The 24,711-nt window shown below is 40.0% G+C and overlaps 1 protein-coding gene across 1 annotated transcript in view; it reads left to right on the plus strand.

Annotated features, from left to right (window-relative positions):
• Positions 1-5,094: 5,094 nt before the first annotated feature.
• The window catches only part of LOC139736228 (sphingomyelin phosphodiesterase 3-like), a 103,531-nt gene continuing 83,914 nt past the window's right edge, over positions 5,095-24,711 (plus strand). The window contains exon 1 of the mRNA XM_071646960.1: positions 5,095-6,453. Coding sequence (XP_071503061.1) covers positions 5,095-6,453 — 1,359 coding nt within the window. The remainder of the gene's footprint in view (positions 6,454-24,711) is intronic.

The raw sequence follows: 24,711 nt of genomic DNA on the forward strand, positions 1-24,711 counted from the left end.
GAAAAAAAAAATTCATCCAATTTTTTCCATTTTTTCCCCCGGGTCGGGGGGAGGGGGGGGGGGGGAGACAGGAAGTAATCATGGTGTTACGATTACGTGGTCGAGGACGTGATGCGTTTCATGAAACGGTAAACTTTTTGTCAGTGATATACACTGACAACTGTTGAAAGCTACTGAAATCCTTGCGTCTGACTGGCTGATAGCAAATTTGTCGGTGAAAACCTCCGACGAACTTGTTGATGAAACGCCCCCCAGATGGGCGCTCATATCACCCGCCTTCCTGACAACATGGTCCATGTTGGGGGACCTAATTTACACCCTAAGCCTGAGGCCTGCTCCCGAGACTGTAACTTGGCTAGAACAATTGAGGGACGTTATTTAACTGCCGCTGAATACGCAAGAAAAAGGCTCATTCGTGTATTACCGCTCACTGACCCTGGTGGACCGGGTTACGGTTGGTGCTGTTAGTGTTACTACGTACTACTAGTTACTATAGCTAGTACACTACAGACTAGAGTGTATACCTTACAGTAGATCTACACTGTTAGTGTTACTGACTGTTTTTACTAGTGACTGTTTGATGAATGCATAAATAGTTTTGACTTTTACTAGTTTAATCCCCTCTATAAATTACACTAGTTTGATTCGTTATATTCTACATCGGCGCTAACAGTTACATGAGACAATACTTAAACATGCTTCAAAATATTAGAATGATGTTTAGTAGAGTTTAACGTTAGGCCTACCTCGACATCAAATGCTGACTTTTTGTTCCACTGGCACTGCAGTTGTTTTCTCCTGGGTCTCCGCGGTAGGCCTAATTCTGGAAGTTCTTGAAGTTTTTTGAAATGTCCGATGCAATATGAAGCACATCTTCTCCTTGGTCTTTGGGTTGGGTGTTCATTCATTGGTTCCAGAATGAAGTAGTCTCGTACTTGTAGAATAGAGGTCTAGGGCCCTACTCGATGAAGTCCAAATATGAAATAAGTTCTAACACTTTCTTGTGTTGCATGCATACGTATACAACTACATCTAGTCACATTAGCTATATTACTACTAGTATAGCTAGCTAGCTATCCCCTCAGTGCATGCATAATACAGCTAGCTGCGCGCATCGCATGCTGGTATTTCGCGGAGCGCGACCACGCTAGCCAGCCGTCCAGCGCTAGCTCGTGATTGGCTAATATCTTTGACCTGTGTTTGTATGCAAATGAGGTCAACGCGTGATCAATTAATGAATATTCATTATACACTACCAGCAACGGGTTTCAATTGGTTGTATGTTAATGAAAATATGACATCATACCTCATTAAGAGTTTGTCCGCCGACGTGTGTAGACTTTTTGTAATGTTTGATGTAATGAAGACATGTGATCAAAGAACGTAATCTTCGTGGCAAATCTCTGATCGGGAAACATACGAAACTTTCACTTAAGTGAATTTCGCCCAACTATCGCATTAATTATCGTTTAGCCCGATGTGAATACATGAAAAGGAAAGAATACCGGAGGAGGTGAAAACATGACCACTAACGTTTTACACCTGCAATATTCTCTGTATGTCTTTGCTCTGTCAATAAATTCATACTGACACAATAATAGTCTCTTTTGCCAAGTTATTAGATATCACAAGGGCATTTTGACAATGGCTCTTCATATTTGTGTCATGTACATTTCATACTGCATTTAAAAGGATATATATATATATATATATTTATTTATCATTTCAAATAAAATTTCAGGGTATGAAACCATAACTTATTACCCACATCTTACTGAAAACCACATCCGATTTGCTTCAGTGGTCAAAGAGAAATGAGGAGTTTTGTAGAGCAAGTCATGAATCCCTTCCCTCCAAGTTCTGTCCATTGTGTCCACATATCATAATATGCACTACCGAGAGCAACCATGAGTGCTAAATTTGAAAGAATCAGACCGATGACATGCTTTACAAAGACCTACATTTCTCTGCGACAATTTAACCAAATTGAATGGGGTTTTATGCAAAATATAGCCCAGATGTTATATTTTAAAACCCTGAAGTAGCATTTAGACAGTCTAATTATATTGGAAGTTTTCACTGCAAAAATCTAATTGTGATTGTAATTTATATATATATATATATATAATATAATTTTGATATAATATAATATATATCACATATATCTATTATATATATGATATAATATATTTTTTTAGGTATTTCATACATATATATATATAATATATTGTATATACATATATTTCTAGTATATACGTGTACACAAATACATTTTATGTACATCATCCATATTATATTTTCATGACATACATGTATTGCTATATGAAATGTAATAAGTGAGTGTGAGAATAGCGTACATAGAATTAATGATACTTGCTAGTTTATCACGGACAGAACTGTCGTTTAGCACTATCTGCTGATCAAGTGCACAATAACGTTTAATTCAGTAAGCAGATTAAGATCAAACCAACAGGCATATCGATGTTTTATCATAAGCGATGTAGTATACAATTATAGGAAAGTTGTGACATATCATTCTTTACTTATACATTAATGAGCCATTATGTTGGTCGCAAATTTTTTGTCTATTATCAAACGAGGTGGCGATGTCACCGCTTTACAACAATCCGATTGGCATCTATGCAAAAACATTACACATCCACAGTAACATACTTTTATGTTCGTGCAATATCTATCTATCTATTTATTTATATATATATATATATATATATATATATGTATATAATATATATATATATATGTATATTCTTATTTAAACATTTATGTATAACTATACACATACACACATGATGCATACATACATATTACATTCATGCATATACACAGCTAGCGAACGAAGCGGGTGTTGACTGACAATTTTCACTTCGCCACAAAGCGATATAGCCCTATACTTCAAGGCCCATGGTTCATCTTCGTATGACTAGACGGGGCAATATTTTTCGTCTTCCCATGTAGGCTGCCGGACATTATATAAATATATCTTCGTAAGAATATTTCTGTCAAAGATTCGAGAAGTTTATCGAGAATTTTCATAGTTTACGATCACTGGTTAAAACCTAAAACTGCGTATCATAATTAGTACAATTTCGAGATGATATTGTGCTGTATCCAGGTTAAGCGTATTTAATGACGTTCAGATTTGTCTTTGCTGAAGATGAAATGGGTCAAACTGTTTGCGACAATCTACTTGTTGAAATTAACGCTTTAATCTGTAGAGGATGTATACCTGCTGTTGGTCATTGTAAATTTCGAGGAATTAAAACTGTTGGTTCTCCTTTTCATTTTCCAATATGATAATTAGATTGTCTAATGAAGCTTCTCCCCATCCCCCTTTTTTCTTTCTCTCTCTCTCCCTTCCTCTCTTTCTTCTCCCTCTCTGTTGGTGAAATAATTACCTTGCTAAACAGGAGATAATTTGTGTGGTAGAACACGAACGCACGCGTATTTGAGGAAACGTCCGCGCATTTACACGACAAGGCGGCAGCGCATGTTTTGTCGGAAAGAGAGAGTGCGTGGTTAAGAATTGGTCGCCGGCATTCAAGTCATTGAGCGGGAAAGAGGAAAGACGGGAGAACGGACGAGCATAGCGAAAGACATTGACTGAAGGAAACGTGCAGTGGGAAAGACGCGTGGGTCTCCAGTGTGGACTCGCAGATGGGGATGGAATGAGAACGGAAAATCCGCACTTCGCGAGCACCTCTGCATTTGACAGTGAGAGAAATCTATGCACGGACGAGTAACAAGCGCGAGTTGATTTGTTACTATTCTGGGAATCGCTTAGTGGAGAGAGAGCGAACCGTGATTGAAGGGGATGAAAACAAGCACTGCATTTTATGCTGAAAGCGGTGGACATCCAGCATTTATACTCGACGAATATCGTGCACTTTGTGGAGTGCATTTCGCCTTCAGTCGCTTCATCCCTTCGGTGAATACACGCTAAATCTATGCAAGGAAATCTTAGTGTCATTTCTCGAGGTCCACTCTATCATCGATTAGCGCTAGACCGGAGAAGTTCATTATCGTATTGCCCAGATTGACAGAAATTGCTCTAGGTACGCCGAAAATACTGTTTAACCGATCAGTGTCATTGCTTTAATATCTCCCTTATGTTTGAAATAATCTGCGGATGCAATTAACGTCAAAACTAGAATATAGAACTAATCGATCAAACTAAAAGTAATTCTTCCTTAATACCAGCTATTAGGGTTTGGAAATCTTTCGAGTTGAAGCAGGTTAATGTTTAAAACCGTTCAAATCATATCTAAACTTTTTTGTGATACTGGCATCCCGCAGGTGACTTTAATTTTACCATCGATGCGGAGTGACAACGCCACGTTCAAAAGAGGGAGTACTTGGCAGAGAGGCTGCTGATGAATGGGGCAATCTGGACGTGACATTGGCGTGGTACATGTAGCATGATATAATACATGGATGCTTCACGGACGATTGCTGGATGAAAATGGCGCGAAATGATCCATCTCGTAAGTGAGGTGACGATTCTCTGCCCAGTACTGTCCATATGGTCACTAAGGTAACAAATTGTGCCATTGAAGCGACCGCAGTCTGCAGTGTAGTTCAGCGAGTAGATTCCGCGCGCTTAGCAACAAATCTACACGAGATTTGCACGTCCACGTTGAACCCAGTGAAAACGTGTTGATCGCGCTGCTTGTGTCGTTTGAAGCTGGTACGGTGGATTGTGAATAATTTCAGCAGAATTGAGAACGTGGCCTTAAGATAAAAGTCAACATTATCATGCTGCACGCGTGAATGTGTGCGCTATGTTTGTTCATCACTCATATGAAATGAGATTGTGCTTTCGAGAGGAATATCCAAGTATGATACATTAAAATGCATTTGCTTTTCTGTTTAAAGTTTGAGCGGTTGTAGTAAACTTCTCCTTTTTATAGATGTTGTATGCGTAATTGTGTTGCGGGATATTGCTCTTCGTTTATTTTGTATCCCCTTCAGTGGGGGGTCTTTATGAAGCATGCACTAATGAGCACAATACCGAAGCATTGCATGAGCTTCTGAATTTTCAACACACCTGCCGCATGAATGAGAGCACTGCGCAAGATGCTCCACCAGTCTCTCTTCAATTACTCCATCCAGGAGAAACTGTACTCCCTGGGATTCTACCTCCTCCTACCATGGTCATGGACCTTAAACCAACTCATTGCGCTGTTCCTAAGGACGTCCGACGAGCTACAGGACGGAGACGCAATGCCGTGCTACGAGCGGGTCATCACGCTCGTCATCCTTGTGCCAATCATGATAGCAATCGTCATCATTTCATGTCCGCTAGCCGGACTTGGATTCGCCTTAAGGGTCATCTTGGCCAGATTTCGTCGGCCTTATCGCTTCTCCTTCAAAAGCAACCCGTATCTAATCAATATCGGTAACCGCATTTGGACGGACCTCACCGAAAAGCGTCACTTTAAGTTCGCCTTCATAGACTCGTGCCTAATGCCAGAGGCAATGGCGAGGATGAGTAATTTAAGTCAGGTGCAGTCGCGAGCGAAACAAATGGCGACGCAGATAGTGAATTCACAATTGCGCCCGAATCCCAAGATATTCATTCACTCTCCATCAGACAGCGAACTCAAGCAATCGTGCTTCTACCACTCACCCAGTACCTCGGTGCTCTTAACTCCTCAGAACATCAGTCACCTTGCCGGCGCCAATGACAACGTGCTGAAATTCGACACCAGTCGTTGCTACTCGTCACGTGGCAGTATTTCCAAAGACGACACCCTACCGCTGCGCGATAAAGATCGACGACGACGCCGAGACAGAAGCCCAGACCCACCGAGGTCTCCCCGCACTTCCTCAAGGACTAGTACAGGAGATAATTCTTCGCCCCAACCCTTGCGGGGCCACGCCAGAAAGCAGAGGGAATTACCTCAGCAGCCCACTGGATCATCTGACAACGAAGTTCCCGACATCGTGCCTAGCCGCGGCGTGACATCCTCCCCGTCGTCACCGGAGTCCGTGGGATCCAGTTCGACGGTGCGCGTTCAGACGTCCCAGAGTCATTACGCGTCGTCGGTCGGACCCTCGACGCCGGGAACCGGTAATCCTAGAGTGACCATCACTCACTGCCCGGTGTCCTTCTGCAGTGAGAGCAGTATTCGAGAACGCCTTGGACCATGCGAACACGGCATCAGCTCCAACTTTCCAGCCCACTTGGACTTTATCTGCTTCCAGGAGGTCTTTGATCACAGGGCCGCCAACCAGCTGGTCCATATACTGCATAATTACTTCAGTCATATACTGTATGACGTCGGAGTGCACTCGTGGAAGGTTAACCGCTTTCTCCTTAACAGTGGTCTTGTGTTTGCCAGCCGGTACCCCATTGTGGATGTAGTGTTTGAGTATTTTGAGGAGAGTCAAAAGGAAGACCGCTTCGTGTCCAAGGGAGTCCTCATGGTTAAGGTAAGTGACTTTATAATTTGTGACTTTATGACGTACGATGACAGAGGGATTATTCAGACTAATTGTGCTGATTAATAGTTAATGTAATTATTGAAATTGAAATAGGAAAGAAGTCGCACATTGCTCGTATGCTATAGCAATACATTGCAAAATAACACTTTCTGTATATATGAAATAGATATAAACGAAATTTTAAGTAAAGTTGATACATGACCAACGTCAGTGTATTCAAGTTTGCACAGAATGCGTTCTATGTACTCAAAGTAATGCCTGTACGTCGATATCATTGCCTATATTATCTGTTTGCGTCATAATGGATGGGTACAGCTAAAGCTTTTATTAATGCTGGTCCTTGGGGTGTGGCGGATAAAAATGCAGACCCGTAGACTGAAGATTCAAGGTTCCAATCACAGTACCCAGTATACATTATCCTACGAAAAGATGTAACGTCTATTCTCGCTAGACCTCAGCGTGTACATGGACAGACGGGTGACGTGGGAGTAATCAAAGTGACAGGTCCCCCAGGAAGTCTATTGCCATCATGGAAGAGTCTAGCCTGGGTAACCAAGACAATATCAGACATCAGATCATTACTTGTATCACAACGTCTGTGATCGTTAAAGGCATCGTTATTACCATTTTTATTCGTTTGTTGCTCAAATCCAGTCTGATTTCATTGTGTCTCGTCCTCTTGCAATATTATAATTGCTGCCATTCAATGTTCTAAGATAGGCAGCTGTAAAATTTACCTCACAAATTATCACTTTGATTAATGCTATAGCTACCTCTCTCCCTACGTGTTTATTATATACATATAATGTATATATTTGCATGTATGTGTATGTATGTATCACATGTGTATATATAGCCTATATGTGTGTGTGTGTGTGATTGTATGTGCGATGGTGTGTGCTTGTGAAACAATACATTAAAATACGTGTCAAGTTAAATGGGATAATCTTATCAAAAGCATTACCACCTGCAAAGCTTATTAGCATATTTTACCTTTTCCCTTCGCAAATGTATAAGCGTTTACCCGAATTCACTCTGTAAATACTACAGTTTGTACATCATTATTTCATTTCGTTAAATAAGACCATTTAAGCCAGCAAAGTAAGAAAAAATGAAAACCTAAACCAAATTCGATATACCGTTTCCCGTCTACGAGCGTTGTCCCCTGCAGCTGCAGTGAAGGATGAAGGGGGAAAAAGAAAGCACCCCAGAATATACGCTTTTGTCACAGCTCCTTCCATTTGCTGGCCGGCAAATATTCGAGGGGAAAGGTGCGAGAATCAAACTTAATATGTGACGCACCCCGGGGTACTGTTAGATTCAGCAGCTCGGAAGCAATGTGGCGCGCGCGAAACCCGCAAAGGTTTGCCACGGTTCGCACCTTTTCTGGCAAAGACATCGGATTAAAAGCAGCCCTCCCATACCTGGAGGTCAACCGGGACTGAATGCGGAATCAAAGAGTATTGGCAGAGGGTTTCGGTTACATCGTCAAACACATGCTGTGCATTAAAGAGATAGAGAAGACGGGAGAAAGAGGGAAAGAATGCATTGTCGCATCAATTTTAGGTTGAGTGCTAGTAACACAATAGCTTATATCAATTTGATGAAATACATCATGAATACACGCTGCTCAATTTTATTCATTTCTAGTGAAGTATGCTTCCCATTGTAAGTGCAAACTATAATAGATACACATTTGATACTTTTGACCCCACATTTATATATATATGTATATATATATATATGTATATATATGTATATATACATATATATATATATATATATATATATATATATTTATTTATTTATTCATTTATTCATTTATCCGATGTCTGCGAGAAGAGGTTTTGCACAAAAAAAAAATAATCTATCGACACGACTACCAGGTTTCTGTAGATAGGGTTGAGATTGATAAAATTACCCCATACCAACGGCTTACAAATGTACTTTGACGATTGCATCGTTGGAATATAACTTGTCTTTGACACCACTATAGAGATTTTAAATGGGAGGTTTAGAAACCCAAACCCTTTCCATATCATGTACGTGGCTTCTTCAACTCAATTACCTCCACTCGTTTCAGATCTACTGTAGATGAGATGTCAGAATATGCGGAAATCCGGTACGATTACATGTATCCACACAGTAAGAAAAATCTCTCGGATTTATATATTACATTAGTGTCATATCCAATGATAGATAAGACGAACTAATGCATCTAATAAACGTATAGGCAGCTTCATATCATTATTTCATACACGTCGCCCTGAAATAACACGTCTGTCCAAATGTGATTGCAATCGCTTCAAGGACATGAATATATTTCTGCGATTGAGCAATGCCGTTTGTGTCATTTTCATCCTATTTGTTTGTTGTATTTTGTGACTCATCTGGTCTCTACAGTTCTCCAGGAATCAATCTGTAATTAATGAGTGGATAGCAGTCACAACGGAGCCCCCCCCCCCCCCCATTGCTTGCTTCCTTGAAAGTTGAAACCATCCGCTAAGCGATCTGTCAGTGGGGAAAATTAGTAATCAGGAAGTTACAAGCTGATTGAAGCAGATTAGGAATATGATATATATGACCTGGGGGAATCTGGGGGAAGCGGGGGGGGGGGGGGGAGGGGGAAGGGAGGGATGAGGGCATGCTGATGGTACAGCTGTCTCTAGTGTCGGAGAAACGCTTGAATTTCTACGGTTCCCCCGCACGGTTCGTATGGCCATTGCTAGACACCTGCTGTTTATCTGATTGGAGTGTGACGAGCTACTTTGCTCATTCTGATGCATCCATTCTGGCCGTGTTTTTTTCCACCAGGCACGTGCACTGACAATGGACTGAAGCGCCCCTTTTGTCAATCATTCTGGACTTTCTTTCCTATTCTTTCTTTCTCTCTCTCTCTCTCTCTCTCTCTCTCTCTCATTCTCTCTGTGACGTCACCTACCAATCGGAAGGAAGTGGGCACTGAAGAGAGAGACGAAAAAAAAAATCATATTTGCATGCATGAACACTCAAGGTTGGAGTATAAAGAAAATTGAATCCCAATGGTTTCAGGTCATTTCAAGCGGCGTAATAATGACTTATGCTGTTACATAATTCAATTTCATTAATGATTTATGTGTATTCTTATTGTTTGTTTGTTTGTTTGATTGTTTTGTTTTGTTTCATGTGTGTGTGGGTTTTTTTCCGTCATATTATGTTTGAATCAGCCGATGAGGAAAGAAAAGAAAAAGACGAAAACTGTTTTCCGCTCGGCGAGTTTTGTCTCCTGTTACACAGTGAGATGTTACAAAGGGCACCGTTTCAGTAGAAAATCTGATAAAAATGCTTGCCAATCACTTTTTTCCGTTCTCATATTGCACTAAGGCTGTTAGCTGACTCACAGACACAGTAATCAAATAAACAAATTTATGCAGATAACGCTAGAGGGTCGCTAATTCCTATGACTAACATCTTTGATATCCATTTTTGTTTTATTTCCCAAACAAATCACTTGTTCATTTTTGACGGTTCACACTGCACTGCCCATGACAAAATTCTTCAATCCGTGCTCATTATACTGAATAATATGGTGGTAGCGTGATCTAATGCAGAGACTTCTTGTCTATTATTTTCAAGCGACTGAGAGTAGATGATGCTCTAGTAATGAGGAAGTGAGTTAAACTTTTTATTTTTCTGGTAAGATAAGCGTGCGAACAAGGTCATATGTTTCTATTTCATGGAAACACTCTTGATACGTTTCTGGGGTTCTGTGTGACCTATTTTTTGCGCAAATGACTCGAATCGATTAGAAGCACATCCCAAGTTTATTTTGTTCCTGACTTCATTACGTTAATATGATTGCCATACTGTCTTATCGGCAATATCACTGTATATGTGCTGGAAATCAGTAACAAAACAACAGCTAGAAGTCAGTATATATCTAGTTACCGAGACGCAGAAAGAAAAGCATCACAGACTCGTCTCGTTTTGTTTATCGTAGTCTTGTTTTTCCAGTCACACTGGCGAAACCTTTTTTGTGCACCTGTATTAATTTGGCGCCAGGCTTGTATTACACGTTGGTGCACGCTACAAAGCCGATTACCCGAGGCTGTATTAAGTGACACAGTGCGCACGAGCGTCGGGGCGCAGCGCCAAGGCGCTCCTTGATTGAGAGGGGCGACGGGTTTTTGTTTACAAGAGCGGATAAGAGCAGGCTCATTGACCTCGCAAAGAGGTGCACATACCTGTTCGAGATTCCCCAGCGGTGTTCGTTTACTCTACGACGACACAAGTCTTGATCCAGTTCGAAGATTCGCGGTTCTCCTTCGTAACCAACCCCCGCTCTGTCTGTCTCACCGTCTGTCTGTCGCCTGCAATTATATCCCCTTAATTCTTTCTTTCTTGATTTCTCTCTCTCTATCTCTCTTATATCTGTTCCAGCCTTTGCAGATAAGATACATTGAGATGGTCGTTACTTCAGTCGCCAAGTGTGTCCAAACGAAAGGCATAATGAAGTCGGTCCAATAGAGATGATAAAGTTGCTAACCTAATCTGAGAGCCATGCATGATTACGTAATGTTGTCTAATGTGAGAAGGCCAGGTAAAGGTAATACAGGTGTCCCTCATCCAGACTGAGGTATTTTTGACCAGATATGAAGAATAAGATGATTGGCCCGCAATCAAAATGCTAATTGGGGAGTGAAATTCAGACAAATATTCTATTTAAACGGCCGTACATTGTTAAGACATGACGCTCGGTATGATTTTTTGTGATCTCATATTCAAGAACTTTGCACATGACCTAAATTTCATATTCGCCTACCGTAATTTCATTTCATTCTAAACCTCACAACACAGCCACAGGAATGATAACGTTAAAAGTATAGGTCTATCATTGTCTTGTTCAGCCTCATACACACCATATTGTGTATGACCGTGTAATATCTTGCTCTTGGCATGGAGCTACTGATAGCTCCATGTTCTTGGTAAGAAGGCCTATATACTACTAATGCTTGCAAAGCTGTTGAATGTACAATAATGAATGCACACAAGGCGGCAAGTCACAAGGTGCTCAAAGCCTTGCGGCTTCATAAAGAAAGCAACGTCAAGGTGGTTTAAATAGTGTTGTGTGTGTGTGTGTGTGTGTGTGTGTGTGTGTTTGTGCGAGTTTGTGTGCATCTGTCTCTCCCTCTCTCTCTCTCTGTCTTTCCCTCTCATCTCTTTCTATGTCTCTCTCTCTCACTTACAATCCTGCCATTTCATCCTTCTCCTTTGCTGAGAAGAGGAACACACGAGGGGAGGCACACATTCGTACATCTCGGTTTTTATCAATGATGCGGGTTGCTTAGCAACCTCATGTATCTTTGCCGAGGGAATCTGTCGATATCCCCGTCGGATAGAGAGTGAGTGCGTGTGCAAACGTACGACTGGAATCGCACTCTCGCCTTCAAGCTTCACACTGTGCAGCGTGCAGTTTCGCTCTTTTGTGTGAAGGAGGAAATGTAAAAGTTCACCATCAGAGTTGAGTCCTATTCAAGTCTGTACCTTGCATAAAAATGGAAATACATGTAGTAGACGTATACCATGCCTTGTGGTTCTTCATGGTAGCGAAATCCCGCCGACCTCAATTTCTTTTCCATACAACTTGTAGTAATCGAGGGTTTTGAAGAATTGAGTGTTTATGGCGATAATATTCCAGGAAAGACGCGAGAAATTGCAAGGCTAATGGCATTCCATCATATTAATTTGTCTGATTGTCGAATGATGGTTACAAACCAAGGTCATTTAAACAGTTAGAAAAAAGGAAAAGACGAGCAAGTTGATGACGGTATAGTAAAAAGCACAGTTCCCACGGGTATAGGATCGTATTACCGTAAACAGGATTATGTAGATAGGTATCTCCATTTGTGGGGAACACGCAATAGCAACAAAAATTGGCAGTGCCATTACCAACTTATCAGATTCTTACATTAGTTTATGGATAGCACTGAAAGCCAGAAACTCCACTATGTAAAAAAAGGTGTCTCTTCTGAAAGGTGTTGCTTCAACGTAGTCATGGTATCGCCTTGACTAATTTATCAAGACCCTGTACAGCCATTACTAGTATTCGCGTTTTCGAGGCAGAACGTCATTGTCGTATACTTCTCCAACAAGTCACCTTGCCAAGCGCACATCTAAAAGAGAACAACCTGTCCACGTGTTAACTTAGAGGGGAATGAAACCTATTCATTATATGTGGATTGAATGACTGCTGCAATATTAGTAGAACACTAGCAAAGTTTGAGGTAAATAGGAAGATCTGTTCAAAAGTTATGCATTTTTGAAGTTTCGGTGCCGCCGTCACATTTTGTGACGTCACGCATGGACTACGATATGAAATTATGAAGAGAATTTCACAAAATTGCAATTTATATGAAAAGAACACAATTCCTCAAATTGCAAATGACATATGTTACTACAATAGCATGAATATTATTCCCCCTGCTTTCAGAAAAAGGCAATTCAAGTGCTTACCCAAATGAGATAACCCATGTACATTCAATTTTTCTCAAAATCCACGTATATATTTGGTTTTTATTCTCTTTTAGAACAGGAAAGAACCAAACCAATATCCATAGAACGCGAAGCCAAAGAAAATAAAATGAAATGCCTTTCTACACCAGCTGCATAAATCACATAGTTTATGCTACTTTCAGTCCTGAACACTCTCAAGCCACTCGAGACGGCTCCCCGCCACTCGACATCGGACGAAATAAATGCCAGCTTTCTCCCTGCACGTGGAATATGACGTGCGCAGGTATTGATTGGACCACGAAAATAGGGAAAGGCGAAGAAAAAGTCGAAAATGTCCATCAAAGGGCGTACTCGGCCCAAAACGAGAAAAAACAAAAACAAAAACAAAACAAAACAAAGTCGCTGAATGTTTCACGGGAAGGAAGGGGAAGATTATGAGTGTTTTCTTGGTGTTGGTCAATATTTTGTTTGAATAATATCATATGGGCTCAAAAGGAATTGTGCAGGTGAATCCCGCGACGCGATCAAGGCAACCACTTACTATACTGTATAGTGTTCATCCTTAGCATGTGTGGATCACAGGGGCGGATCCAGGAATTCTGTAAAGGGGGGGGGGGGGGGGGGGCGTGACTGATATTTCTGGTGCCACTTCCGGGTTTCATTTCATTTTTCTCTTTTTATTTCTTTTGTTTTTAACGAAATAATAAAGGGGGCGTACGCCGGTTGCGCCCCCCTCTGGATCCGCCACTGGGATGACATGTCGTAAACAGATCGGTGCATCATGGGCTGAAGAGATAGTATTCACATCATGGTGTGTCTATGCATTTCAGATCAAGTATGTGTGCAAAGCGGAAGGAACGGGTCGGGTTATCAGACTGAAACGATAGGAAAATGATTGTGATAATTTGTTCAGATTGTACCAAATATATCTTAATGAGACCTCGCGGAACACCTGCTACATAAAATGGATGTATTCAATGAGCCAGTTTTATTAGATTAAATGCGTAAATCGTGTATCGCCTTGCAAATGTTTCACTTAAAAGCTTGACCTAAACAATGGCTGAAGTCATGTGTAAGTGTCAAATTTATATGACCTACTTTGCAAACTTTCTGCTTCACAAAGTCAAATATAAAGTGCTGGAAAGCCATGCTTCACATTACACCGGTTTGAAACTGCGCTTAATGTAAGTCATGCGGAGGTAATCTGTTTAGCTATGTTGCCTAGCAAACTGGCTGTCTGTTGTAGAGACCACGTGGAAACAATTTTTGCCTCCAGGGTGACCTTGACTGTCAATTAATAGTCACCATTATAGTCTAATCATCTTTCTGACTCAGTGATTTAGTATGTGTGTGTTCATGGTGTTGCATGTTTTTGGATGATAATGCATGTGCGCGTGCATGTGGAATATAAACATTAAATAGATGCAATTACAACTGAAAAATCAGGAAACCACCCGCAGACAGTTTAAGCAATGATAGCTATGTTGGTGGAACGAATCGACTAAACATTCTTTGGTTAAAAAACTCATGACAGTATAATATCATTCCGTTTGCAACTTGGAATTTCCATTTGTGGAGAGATGGTATGGTGAGAATTCCGAACCAAGTGATTCTTTGTACACACTCACATCTCATAATATCGGGGTGACTGAAAGCTCTTATTACAGTATTACATCAGGAAAATTTGTTCTGATGGTAGATGTTATCATTAAGAGTTGCTATCTGCCGTAAATAGCATTGATCCGTAAACTTCTACTTCTCTACTTATCCTTTGCTGGATACAAGTGATTACTATACTACCGAATGTATTCAAAAAATAATGATAACGATGAAAATCAAACATTGGATGTGAAAATCTCTAAAGAACAATTATTCACCCAGGCCTTAGAAGAGAGAAAAACAATGATTACACTTCCTGTTAAAGAGAAAAACCTTTTGCACATTCATTTAGGCTCGATCACACATATTGAAGTTATACGGAGTATAAACAAAGTCGCATTTAACATTAAAGTTCAGTTTTGTAACATCAAGCTGGGAGAACGCACTTGAATGTTAGCTTATTAAAGTCGCACTCATAATGAAAACCATTCTTTGCTGGTACTTTTATACCTCTTCTGTTAGTATCCACAAAAGAATGTGAAGAAGGAAACTTTTCTGACACAAAATTTAATATATGAGCGAAAGCTTCACAGGAGGAAACCAATAGATGAACGCATCAAAGTATTGGACATGGGTGGTGGACGTCGAAGCAACATCGTCAAATTAGACGGCACACCGTGTTTATTTGAACTGTCTCAGTGGTTCTCTCTACAGTTGACGAAATTTGTCAAGGAGTAAGTCGATCTGAAAGATGTAAGGGTGCAATAGCTGAACCGGCTCGGGCATATGAGACGTTGAAATCCATATAGAAAGGAAAGAGGGAATAGAAAGGGATATAAGTGGAAAGAGAGACAAAGAAAGATAGAAGAGAGAGAGAAACGGATATAAGAGATAAACAGAGAAAGAGAAAGAGAATTAGACAGAGAAAGTGAAAGAGACAGAGGAAAATATGTAGATATTTAGATATATAAAGAGCCAGAGAGAGAGAGAGAGACATAGAGAGAGAAAGAGAGACATAGAGAGAGAGGGAGAGATCCCACAGACGATGGATGGCAAAATCCAACGGCAGATATATTTCCCACGAATAGTAAACATTCGCAGAGGACAATCGAAGCTTGTCTTCCTGATTAGTGTCAAAGTTTAGCTGTCGTCATTTACTGATGCTCCATCATGAGCCGAAAAGCTTGGGCGGGATGAAACACTATACATCGGAGCCAAATAAGCTACTTCAGTATACTAGATGTAGAAGCTACAATGATCATCTCGAATATACTATGAATAACCTGGCATCATATATACACGTCGTTTGATTGTCAAAATGAAAGAATATATCAAAATCCACGGGTAATGTCGAGATCTTTTTGCTTGTTATGTATTTACCGTTGTCGTTGTGAAATACTAAAACTTTTTACAGTTTTCGGGCAACTTGCAGAATCCTCCACTGTCCTTCTGATCAATAAAATCCAGAAATACACACCACGCACGCACACGCACATAAAAATAATAATCTGTGCATGATCGTATTTTCACAACCATTTTGCACAGTATATAAATTCATTCCCACCTGAAAGAATATTACTATTTTGCTCGCTAACGAGAAAGAAACAGACTTTTCCTTTGTTAATCATCTTTGGATTTTTGAAACTTGTTTTTGTCAGGGAAATAAGTCAAGTGCATGACAACGTCTTTTAAGTCTGCTCTATTTGCCGCTTGTCCTAGCTTGGCCTCTCGTACTTACCGCATGACGTTCGACCGGTGGTCTGCATGTCATGTTGTCTGCCCCCAAGAAAGGCTGCTAGGGCTTAAGAGGCTCTTTTCGTGTTCTTTCTTCTTCTTTTCCCCAACCTTCGTCTTTCTCTTCTTTTCGCCACAATATTGACTTTGTAGTACAGCGTCAGAGCACAGCACAGGCTTCTGTTTTCGCCTCTGTTTTTTTTTTCCCTTCTCTTTTTCTTTCGGGGGGGGGGGGTAGAATTCATAGCAGGAATCAGCTGCAAATCGAAATATGAAAGTCGGGCACACTGCCCAAATACAGGGGCAACGGGTTGAAAAGTTCGATTATTATCATTCTTAGTTAAATCATGACCTATAAGAGCTATACTAGAAACTATCTGTCCCCCCCCCCCCTCCCCCCCCCCCCCCCCCAAAAAAAAAAAATCACCACACACACCTTGTCTTTGAATTCCGTTTTTAAGCATTAAACTGCTACCTGGGTAATGCAAGACTTGAAGTGCAAATTGTTAACTGCGATTAATCTACACATTAACTGTACAATGACACAATCACTCAACCAAGAACTAGATGGGCTTTAATCAACAGACCGAATGCAGTTTCTTTAAATTTCCAAAATTGGATTTTGGAGTGAATCATTCATCGTCAAACAGAATCTTTGAAGTGACATCAAAACAGATAGTGTGCGGTTATACCATCAACCAGACATTATGAAATATCAACATTTTATCTCGTACACCTTGCGTAGCACAAAGACACCTTTGTCGTCTTCGAGGAAATAAGCACATTATTTCCTAGTGATACCCCTATGAGAAATTATGCATTGTTTCTGTATCGCTTTCACCATCGCTAAATAAATCATTCCTATAACTCCTATGGGCTTGAGTCACATAATGATATGTACTATTATGATCTAAGCATAAACATTCAGTATGTATGTTTCATAGTGAACCACAGGTATTGCAAATAGAAAACATTTCCTTGGCTACTGTGGTTTGCGGTTTGATGATAGTTCTAAATCATTTGAGATTACTGTATCTGAGAAATTCTGAAGACCATTCATTTTTCCATCCATTAATGTCAATGCACATCCTACCCCTCTTTCTTGAGGTGAAGAGGGCGATTCAAATTTGTCTTTGCTTGAAATGTATTCAACATCTCTTCCTTTCTCAACGGAGATCGTCATATTATATACGGTCTCAATAGAATAGAGACTTACAGCGGACTCACAGTGCAAGTAAAAAAAAAACGATGGCCATTGCTCGTTCTGTTCATTCATTGAGTAAAGGAAGCGGGGGCTTTCATGTAGTTTATTGAATTCGGCTTTCCCGTATTTCAATTTCTGCTTTCAAGATTCATCTTCACTCTTGCACTTTGCGCAGCGAACGATGGGAAATGGATATAGTAGTGGGAGAGAGGGAGAGATGGGGCATAGAAAGAGAAGCGAGGTTACATGCGAGACATCAACGTTTATGCATGAATAAAAGCTTACGAAGATGTATCCATCACGTTTCAGCGCTTTTTCGATACATTCACCGGTGCTTAGCTGAGACAGAAGCTTTTCCCGGCGCTGGAAACCAGACTTATCGAATAAAACATGCATTGATATCGTTTAAGTATATGCAAAATGCATTTACGTGGGACTGCTCCATACACTTGATTTATTTCTGCCGTCATCAATCTTAAATCGTTAAAAGCAATACACCTGTCCGTGCTTTTGCTTTCTATATTTTTCTTCTCTCTCCTTTGCTTTCTCTTTCCTTCTGACCTGCAGTTATTAAGCTAAACAGTGGGTGAATATGTGTGAATACTTGAATATTTCTCAGTGAAAACATGCGAATTCGCCTGTATGCGTTTAAAAAGCCGAAGAATAAAAACACATGTTCTTCGTTCTTGCTCCCCGCGCTACATGCAATATTTTTTTTTTTCCTACAGTGCTTTAAGCTCCAATTATCTCGACAAAATCACAATGTCGTGTGTGTATGCGTGATCCCATACGACAGGAAAAGTCACTATACATTATCCTCCAATACTTAGTATTTTGGCTAAAACAGCCGAAAAGATTTTGCTTCTATATTTCTGTATTCTGCCTCTGTATTCCTCCAATCGAGTTTAAACAAACTAAATTCTGTTGCAAATATGATCCATCAAGTCAATATCTGCAGCGGAGAGAGAAATTGACTCCCAGAGCATTTTTTTTTTTGTCTTTAAAGTTTTCAGGATTTTTAGTCTGATTCTGATGCAGATGAATACAGCCACCGGGCCCCGCCATTTCTTTCCACGACATTTTTGTCAAACGCTCGTCACATTTTGGCGCTTTATCAGTGCTGACATGTAATGAAAAACGAAATATCCATTAAACTTCCGAATTCTTGTAGAGATGTGATATGTAAATTTGAGACTAATGTTCAAGATGAGTAACTTTTAGAAAAGCAAAGATCAGCCAAAATGGAATGTTCTATATATCTTTGAATATAAGAAATGTTGTTTTTATTGTTTTTCTTTCAACAATTAAATCAGAAGTTTTCATAATTTTCAATAGTAAAAAGTATGACAAGACAAGTATGATAAGTGATGAAAAGACATGATGTATATGATATTCGACATAATTTTGAAATCTTGTAATTTGCATCGTAACAAGCACCTATAGATACACTGCAATGTATGCTTATGTTACATTTTCCAGTTTAAAATGTATGAGGTTCGTACAATGCACATAGGCATTGAGAACTTAAAAAAGATGAGGAAAATGCTGTACTAGAAAACTAATGTGGAATTTGTTGACATCATAGTTTGACATTTGTTGATGTTGTCGTTGTATTGTTCCTGACAAAATTCTATCAGTCTTTTATTACGATAATGATCGAATTTTGGTTCTATGCAATACACATAATGGAGAGACCATCACGCACCATCACATAAAAAGCATGTGAAGCATATTATAATATACTCTATATGCGTGTCTGTGTGAATCATTTTCATAGGAATTATAGATCATGTAGATTGTAAACGATAAACGTAGAGGAAGGTAGATACATAATATATACATATTTTTTTTTCTCCGTATTGGGTCGCGTGGTTTATGAATCCGTCATTACTCATTAGCATATGTCTTGTAATATCGGTGTGAGGCACATTTTACCTTTGCAATTACGTGGTTACATATCGACCGAATTGGCATCGTGCAATTTCCAGTCATCGTATACAGATATAATCAACATTTTCCCGAAGTTTTCGCCAACTTTACGAACATATAATCATAATTTCTTAATAAAGAAAATACAAACATATGATTGAATGAATTATAAAAACTAGAAGAAGATATGTAATTGCGGCAAATACCGGGGAGGTATATAAAAATCATATGTTTTATGATCCTGGAACAGCGCCTCACGTCGCCCGGCGTTAATATTCGTATTCGTGGCACTCCTCAAGAAGGCGCGATGCCCCCGTTTGTCCCCGAGCGGCTATCCGATTGCACAAGCCACGCTCTCGGACCCATTAACAATGATCAGTGGTGGCGTCGTCTCTCTCTCTCTCTCTCTCTCTCTCTCTCTCTCTCTCTCTCTCTCTCTTACTCTCTCTCTCTCTCCCTCCCTCCCTCACTCTCATCCCCCCTCTCTCTCTATCCCAGATAAACGTGAAATCCATTGAGCTAATAATCATCACGAGCTAAACGTTTGGAACGGAATTTCCCTGCCGTTCCCCTTTAAACGCGAAAACTATCGAATAAAAGCGTTATTAAAGGTTCCGCTTATGTCAAGTTAAATTCATTATGTGTAATGTCTAATGTAATGTCCTCTTACGAAAAACTTAGCGTTAAGTATCATTTCCTGTTTCCTAAGCACACTTCATATCTTTGGCTCTTATGCTTTTTATTTCGAACCATTCTTGATTGTCAACGATGCCGTTCAACTTTGTCCTTTTCAGACGAGTATTCTTATACATGCAAGGGCTAGATTTTGTCACCATGACATTGTACAGCTACTAACCAGACACTCACTTGCTTCTTATCTATGATCCATAACTTCACAAACCAAAGCAGATCCTTTTTTCCCTCTGGTGACTGATCGAACTAATGGAGTGAATTGCAACATTTTCATAAACTAGACTGTTTCTACAAATGACCGATCTCATTAAACAGGCTGTAGTAGCATACTCATTCTCCGCAATTTATTCCACTTACCTCCAATTACCTTACCTTCAATTTGATGTGACCTTGAAGTGGATTGGTGTCATGAGAATTATGAGGAAAACAGCTGGAAACATCCTTTATTTTCATATTCTAGTTGAAGAATTATGCCCTATATCACACAGTATCTCCCCTCGGTCCTGCATATTGGGATGGATACCGCAAGCCCGTGTGTACACGTGACTTTCATATTTGCACTCCATGGCATTCCTTATCCTTTCTAATGACTTGCATGTTTGCATTTCATCTTATTACTTACCCTTTCTATTACATAGAAAAATAGGAAGCATTAAGGTAGATATTATCTAATCACATCGTCTACCATCTGGACTTTAATGTGCATCTTTCAGTTTCAAGCTTATTGTCGTTGTTTTGTGTGAGAAATTTGTTTGTTCCATCTATGCCGCATTGTTTCTCGTATTGACGTACTCAAAACAGTCCCCCAGCTTCAAGGATTTGTCCCTATTGACTCGTGTTTGGGACCAACCCAAAGTCACTGTTTACTGTTTAATGAAAGAGTGAAAAAAATTAGATTTGACACAGAAATACTCATGTTCGCCAAAGTGTCAACATGATGTTTACTTGCGACCGTTCATATTACTTCTTTTATCATTTCTTGATATCACTCCATTTTTTTTTTTGGGGGGGGGGGGAAGGGGGGGGAGAGGGCATCTATTCAATCATAATGCAATCAAACAAGAACATAAAGGGAATTGGCGTTCTTCTCATTAGGTTTCTATTTATTTACAGTTATAATATTTGTACGTGTTAGGCCATTTTTCCCTTTTAATTTGTTGAACAAGCGTTCCCCACATCTATCCCTCAAACAAAATGCAAAAGAAACGGATCTCATGATAGAATGTAAGAAAACTAAACAAAACGAATTGCTGACGCAAGACTTGCTTCAGGTTGATGAAATATCGAAGCGATATACTGATATAGCTCTAGATTCTTACTTTTGTGAAGTCGACAGGTGTTTCAATTAATCGCACTTATCGTGATGTGCTCCATTCTGTATAGGACCCGAACTCTGATATATTGAAGATGCCGTCTCAATATGTTTTAACCTCTGCTGGACTCTCATGCCATTATCATGATTATGCAAGTGCTGTGAAGACGAGTTTTGCCTTTTTCGTGCAACGGCTAAAATTGCTCCCAGGGAAAAGAAATATTTATATGTATGAATGCACGCGGCAGTATACATGACGAACCAAAACGCTCAGAACGTTTTGAATTTGATTTGACCTTTCTCCTCTATAGGCAGGTTTGCAAATGTATTCGAAGTCATAGGGATAGTTGCTGTTGTTTGTCTTCCTCCTAAGATCTAGTGAGCAGCTATCCCATCTATCTATATAGGTATACGGAGTTCCGTACTACAACAGTACTGTACTAGGAATCCAGATTGCATGAATTAGCTGTTGCTTCGTCTTTGGTTTTCGATCAATCAGGAATAACTTTTGTTATAAATAATGCGTGTATGAAAATTTTAATATTATCATAAAGTGGTCTGTCATGTCTGTTATACATTTATGTCTGTTTCAGACGCTCTTTGGTGATGAAAGACTCTTGGTTGCCGGCATCGGTAGTTTTCCTAGCATTTCGTAGTAAATCTATAGTATCATTACGTGACTAAAAAAAGAAAAGACTGAAACATATTTCAACTTATAACCCCCTCTCTTTTTGCCTGTCTGTCTGTCTGTCTGTTTCAGTCTCTCCATCGCGATGCATCGGTCTCTCCGTCCATTCATCTCTCTTTCATTTAGCTAAATGCTATAGTATATAAGGCATCTGGACAGAAGCCCTTTGATGCATTTAACGTTTTCGTGGTGTCAGTTTCAAAGTTATCCTTTCCGAGATGATAGCTTTAGATTTCATTGATGATTTGACTCCATGTGTACGGACGTGGATGATTAAGGCAAAGTGCCTAATGTGCTATCTTTCAATGTTCCATTTTAGAAGACTGAAAACATTTTCTGGATTGTGTATAATCTTCCTTTAAACCTCCTGAAAGACGGCTTGTTCTGTTATTTGATGATCGCAAACCAGTATGCAAATGGAATGTAAACTCTGTAACGCCAAGAAACAAACACACATTATGAATGTATCACTATCGTTTGCTAAAGTTCACCTTTGCATGATGAATGTGTAAGACTGTTTGTGGGAGGGCAGAACGTGTCTGCCCTGCAATTTAGTTTCAGTCAAACCCTCGCTGAAACATTGCCGACATCTCTGGATATCACCCAGTGAGAAACGTATTGATCAGTTCAGACACCATGCATAATTCAGATAATGTTATCTGGTTTGTGCACCACAGATATTCATTCAATGCCCATCTTTGGGAAGTCCTCTGATTAGACCGATCATTGCTAAACTGCTCATGTAATCTTGGCCCTCATCTACAAAGATGAACAATTTTTTTTCCCCGCGAGAGCGTGGCCCGTAGTGACTCCTATAGATGCTTGCGTGATGCACGTGACATAAATGACTTGCATGACACTTTCCCTTTTAAGATAACATACGAGAGGATTTAGAGAAGAAGTTATTAATTTCTTTTCAGAAGAAGAAAAAATTGATGAGCTTTAAATAAAAAAAAAACTCGTCCTGTTTAGTGCGTGCCTGTAAGCTCATCCAAAAGAGAACGGAAATAAGAGATACAGAGAGAGAGAGAGAGAGAGAGAGAGAGAGAGAGAAAGGGAGATGGGGGGTGGGGGAGATGATGCCGGGACACCGACTCGGTTTAAGCTTACTTATCTTTCTTTTTCAAATCGGGTAAATCTGCCGACGGAGCTGCGAATGATGCGGAATAGAACAGCATTCTCCTTTATCCACGTATGTATAATTAACCCTACAGAGAGAGAAAAAACAAAAACAAAAACAAAAACGGGCAGAACAACTTACGTTATCCGAGCAGTTGACTCTTTCGTTAATGTATTAGATATCAGAGCTAACAACTACTTACAAAGAAAAACATTTGAAAGGAACAAAGGAAAGGCGAAAGGATTAAAGGAAACACATTATGACCAATGAAGGGCACACGGAGATTTTCTTCTCCTTCTCTCTGAATTAGCTTTCTCAATGCAGCAAGTCACTGCAATCAAGCAATTTAGGAAGCAATCCACGGATAATTATAGCGGCAGTGGAATCATGTAGTATTCATAAGGCTCGCCGGATCGTGCTCTCCTGACTGGCATTAATCAGGCACTCACGTATACGCTTGTCGTGGGGGGTTTATTAGCATAGATGCGATCCTGTGCATGGTTGGTCTGCCGGCAATGCCGTGCACCACCGGCTAGCTTGATCACTACGTACGCTCTCGAAATGGGGAGCTCCTTCAGCTCCAACATCTGGTAGCGATGTTGTTACACGTTCTGCAGCACGGGTTTTTCGTAGGCACGAAGTGACGTATTATTTCTGCTGTCCCAAACGTAGGATTGCAACGACAGCCTGTCAATCACACACACAAAAAAAGGCGACTGAACGCAATTGATATTGTGAAGATGTGGGCATGATTAAAGTGCGGTTCGTTGTACACACACACGAACATACACAAGTGTACACACGCAGCCTCATAAAAAAGCGTACCAATATGGAAACACACTTGTAGAGCTCGCCGGCTCAAGACTGTTGCTGGAAATAGTAACTCTGACATAATGTAGCTAGCAGTGTGATTATGTGGAGGAATGCGTCCAACAGTACCACGTCTCCCCTAGCACCATGTTGTATCAACGTTTCCTTTTCTCTGTTTGTTTTCCCTTCCTCCCCCTCTCTCGCTGCCCTCTCCGCCACTTCCCTCTGTACATAGAATCATGCTCACTCTTACGAGGTGATCATTCTTCTTTCTTTTTGTACGCAATACGAGTTTTCGAATAATTCTCGTTTAATTAAGAAACTGACGTTACCGAGAATACCTTGAATATATCTTTCGCGGAATCTAAACCAAATATCATGAAATATGAGTGTATTATAGAGATTTAATGTTGTAATGTAACACACGATTCATAAATTCTCCAATAATGATGCCCCCAAACATTCGATCACGTGACAAAAAGAGCTTATGTCAGGTGCTGTTTGGATTCCGTTCAAGATAGTCAGCAGTGACTAGCGCTACTTTTTTAATTCTGTATCACGTTTGTCTTTATTCATCATCTTTATCTGTGATTGTGATTCTCGCGTAAGCAGATAATTATTTTGTTTCGTAAGAAAAAGGCCATTTTTGCGGTCTTCCATTTTCT

Source organism: Diadema antillarum, unplaced genomic scaffold (genome assembly GCF_040938485.1).
Source record: "Diadema antillarum isolate AM-2024a unplaced genomic scaffold, OU_Dant_1.0 seq00000633_RagTag, whole genome shotgun sequence".
NCBI lineage: Eukaryota > Metazoa > Echinodermata > Echinoidea > Diadematoida > Diadematidae > Diadema > Diadema antillarum.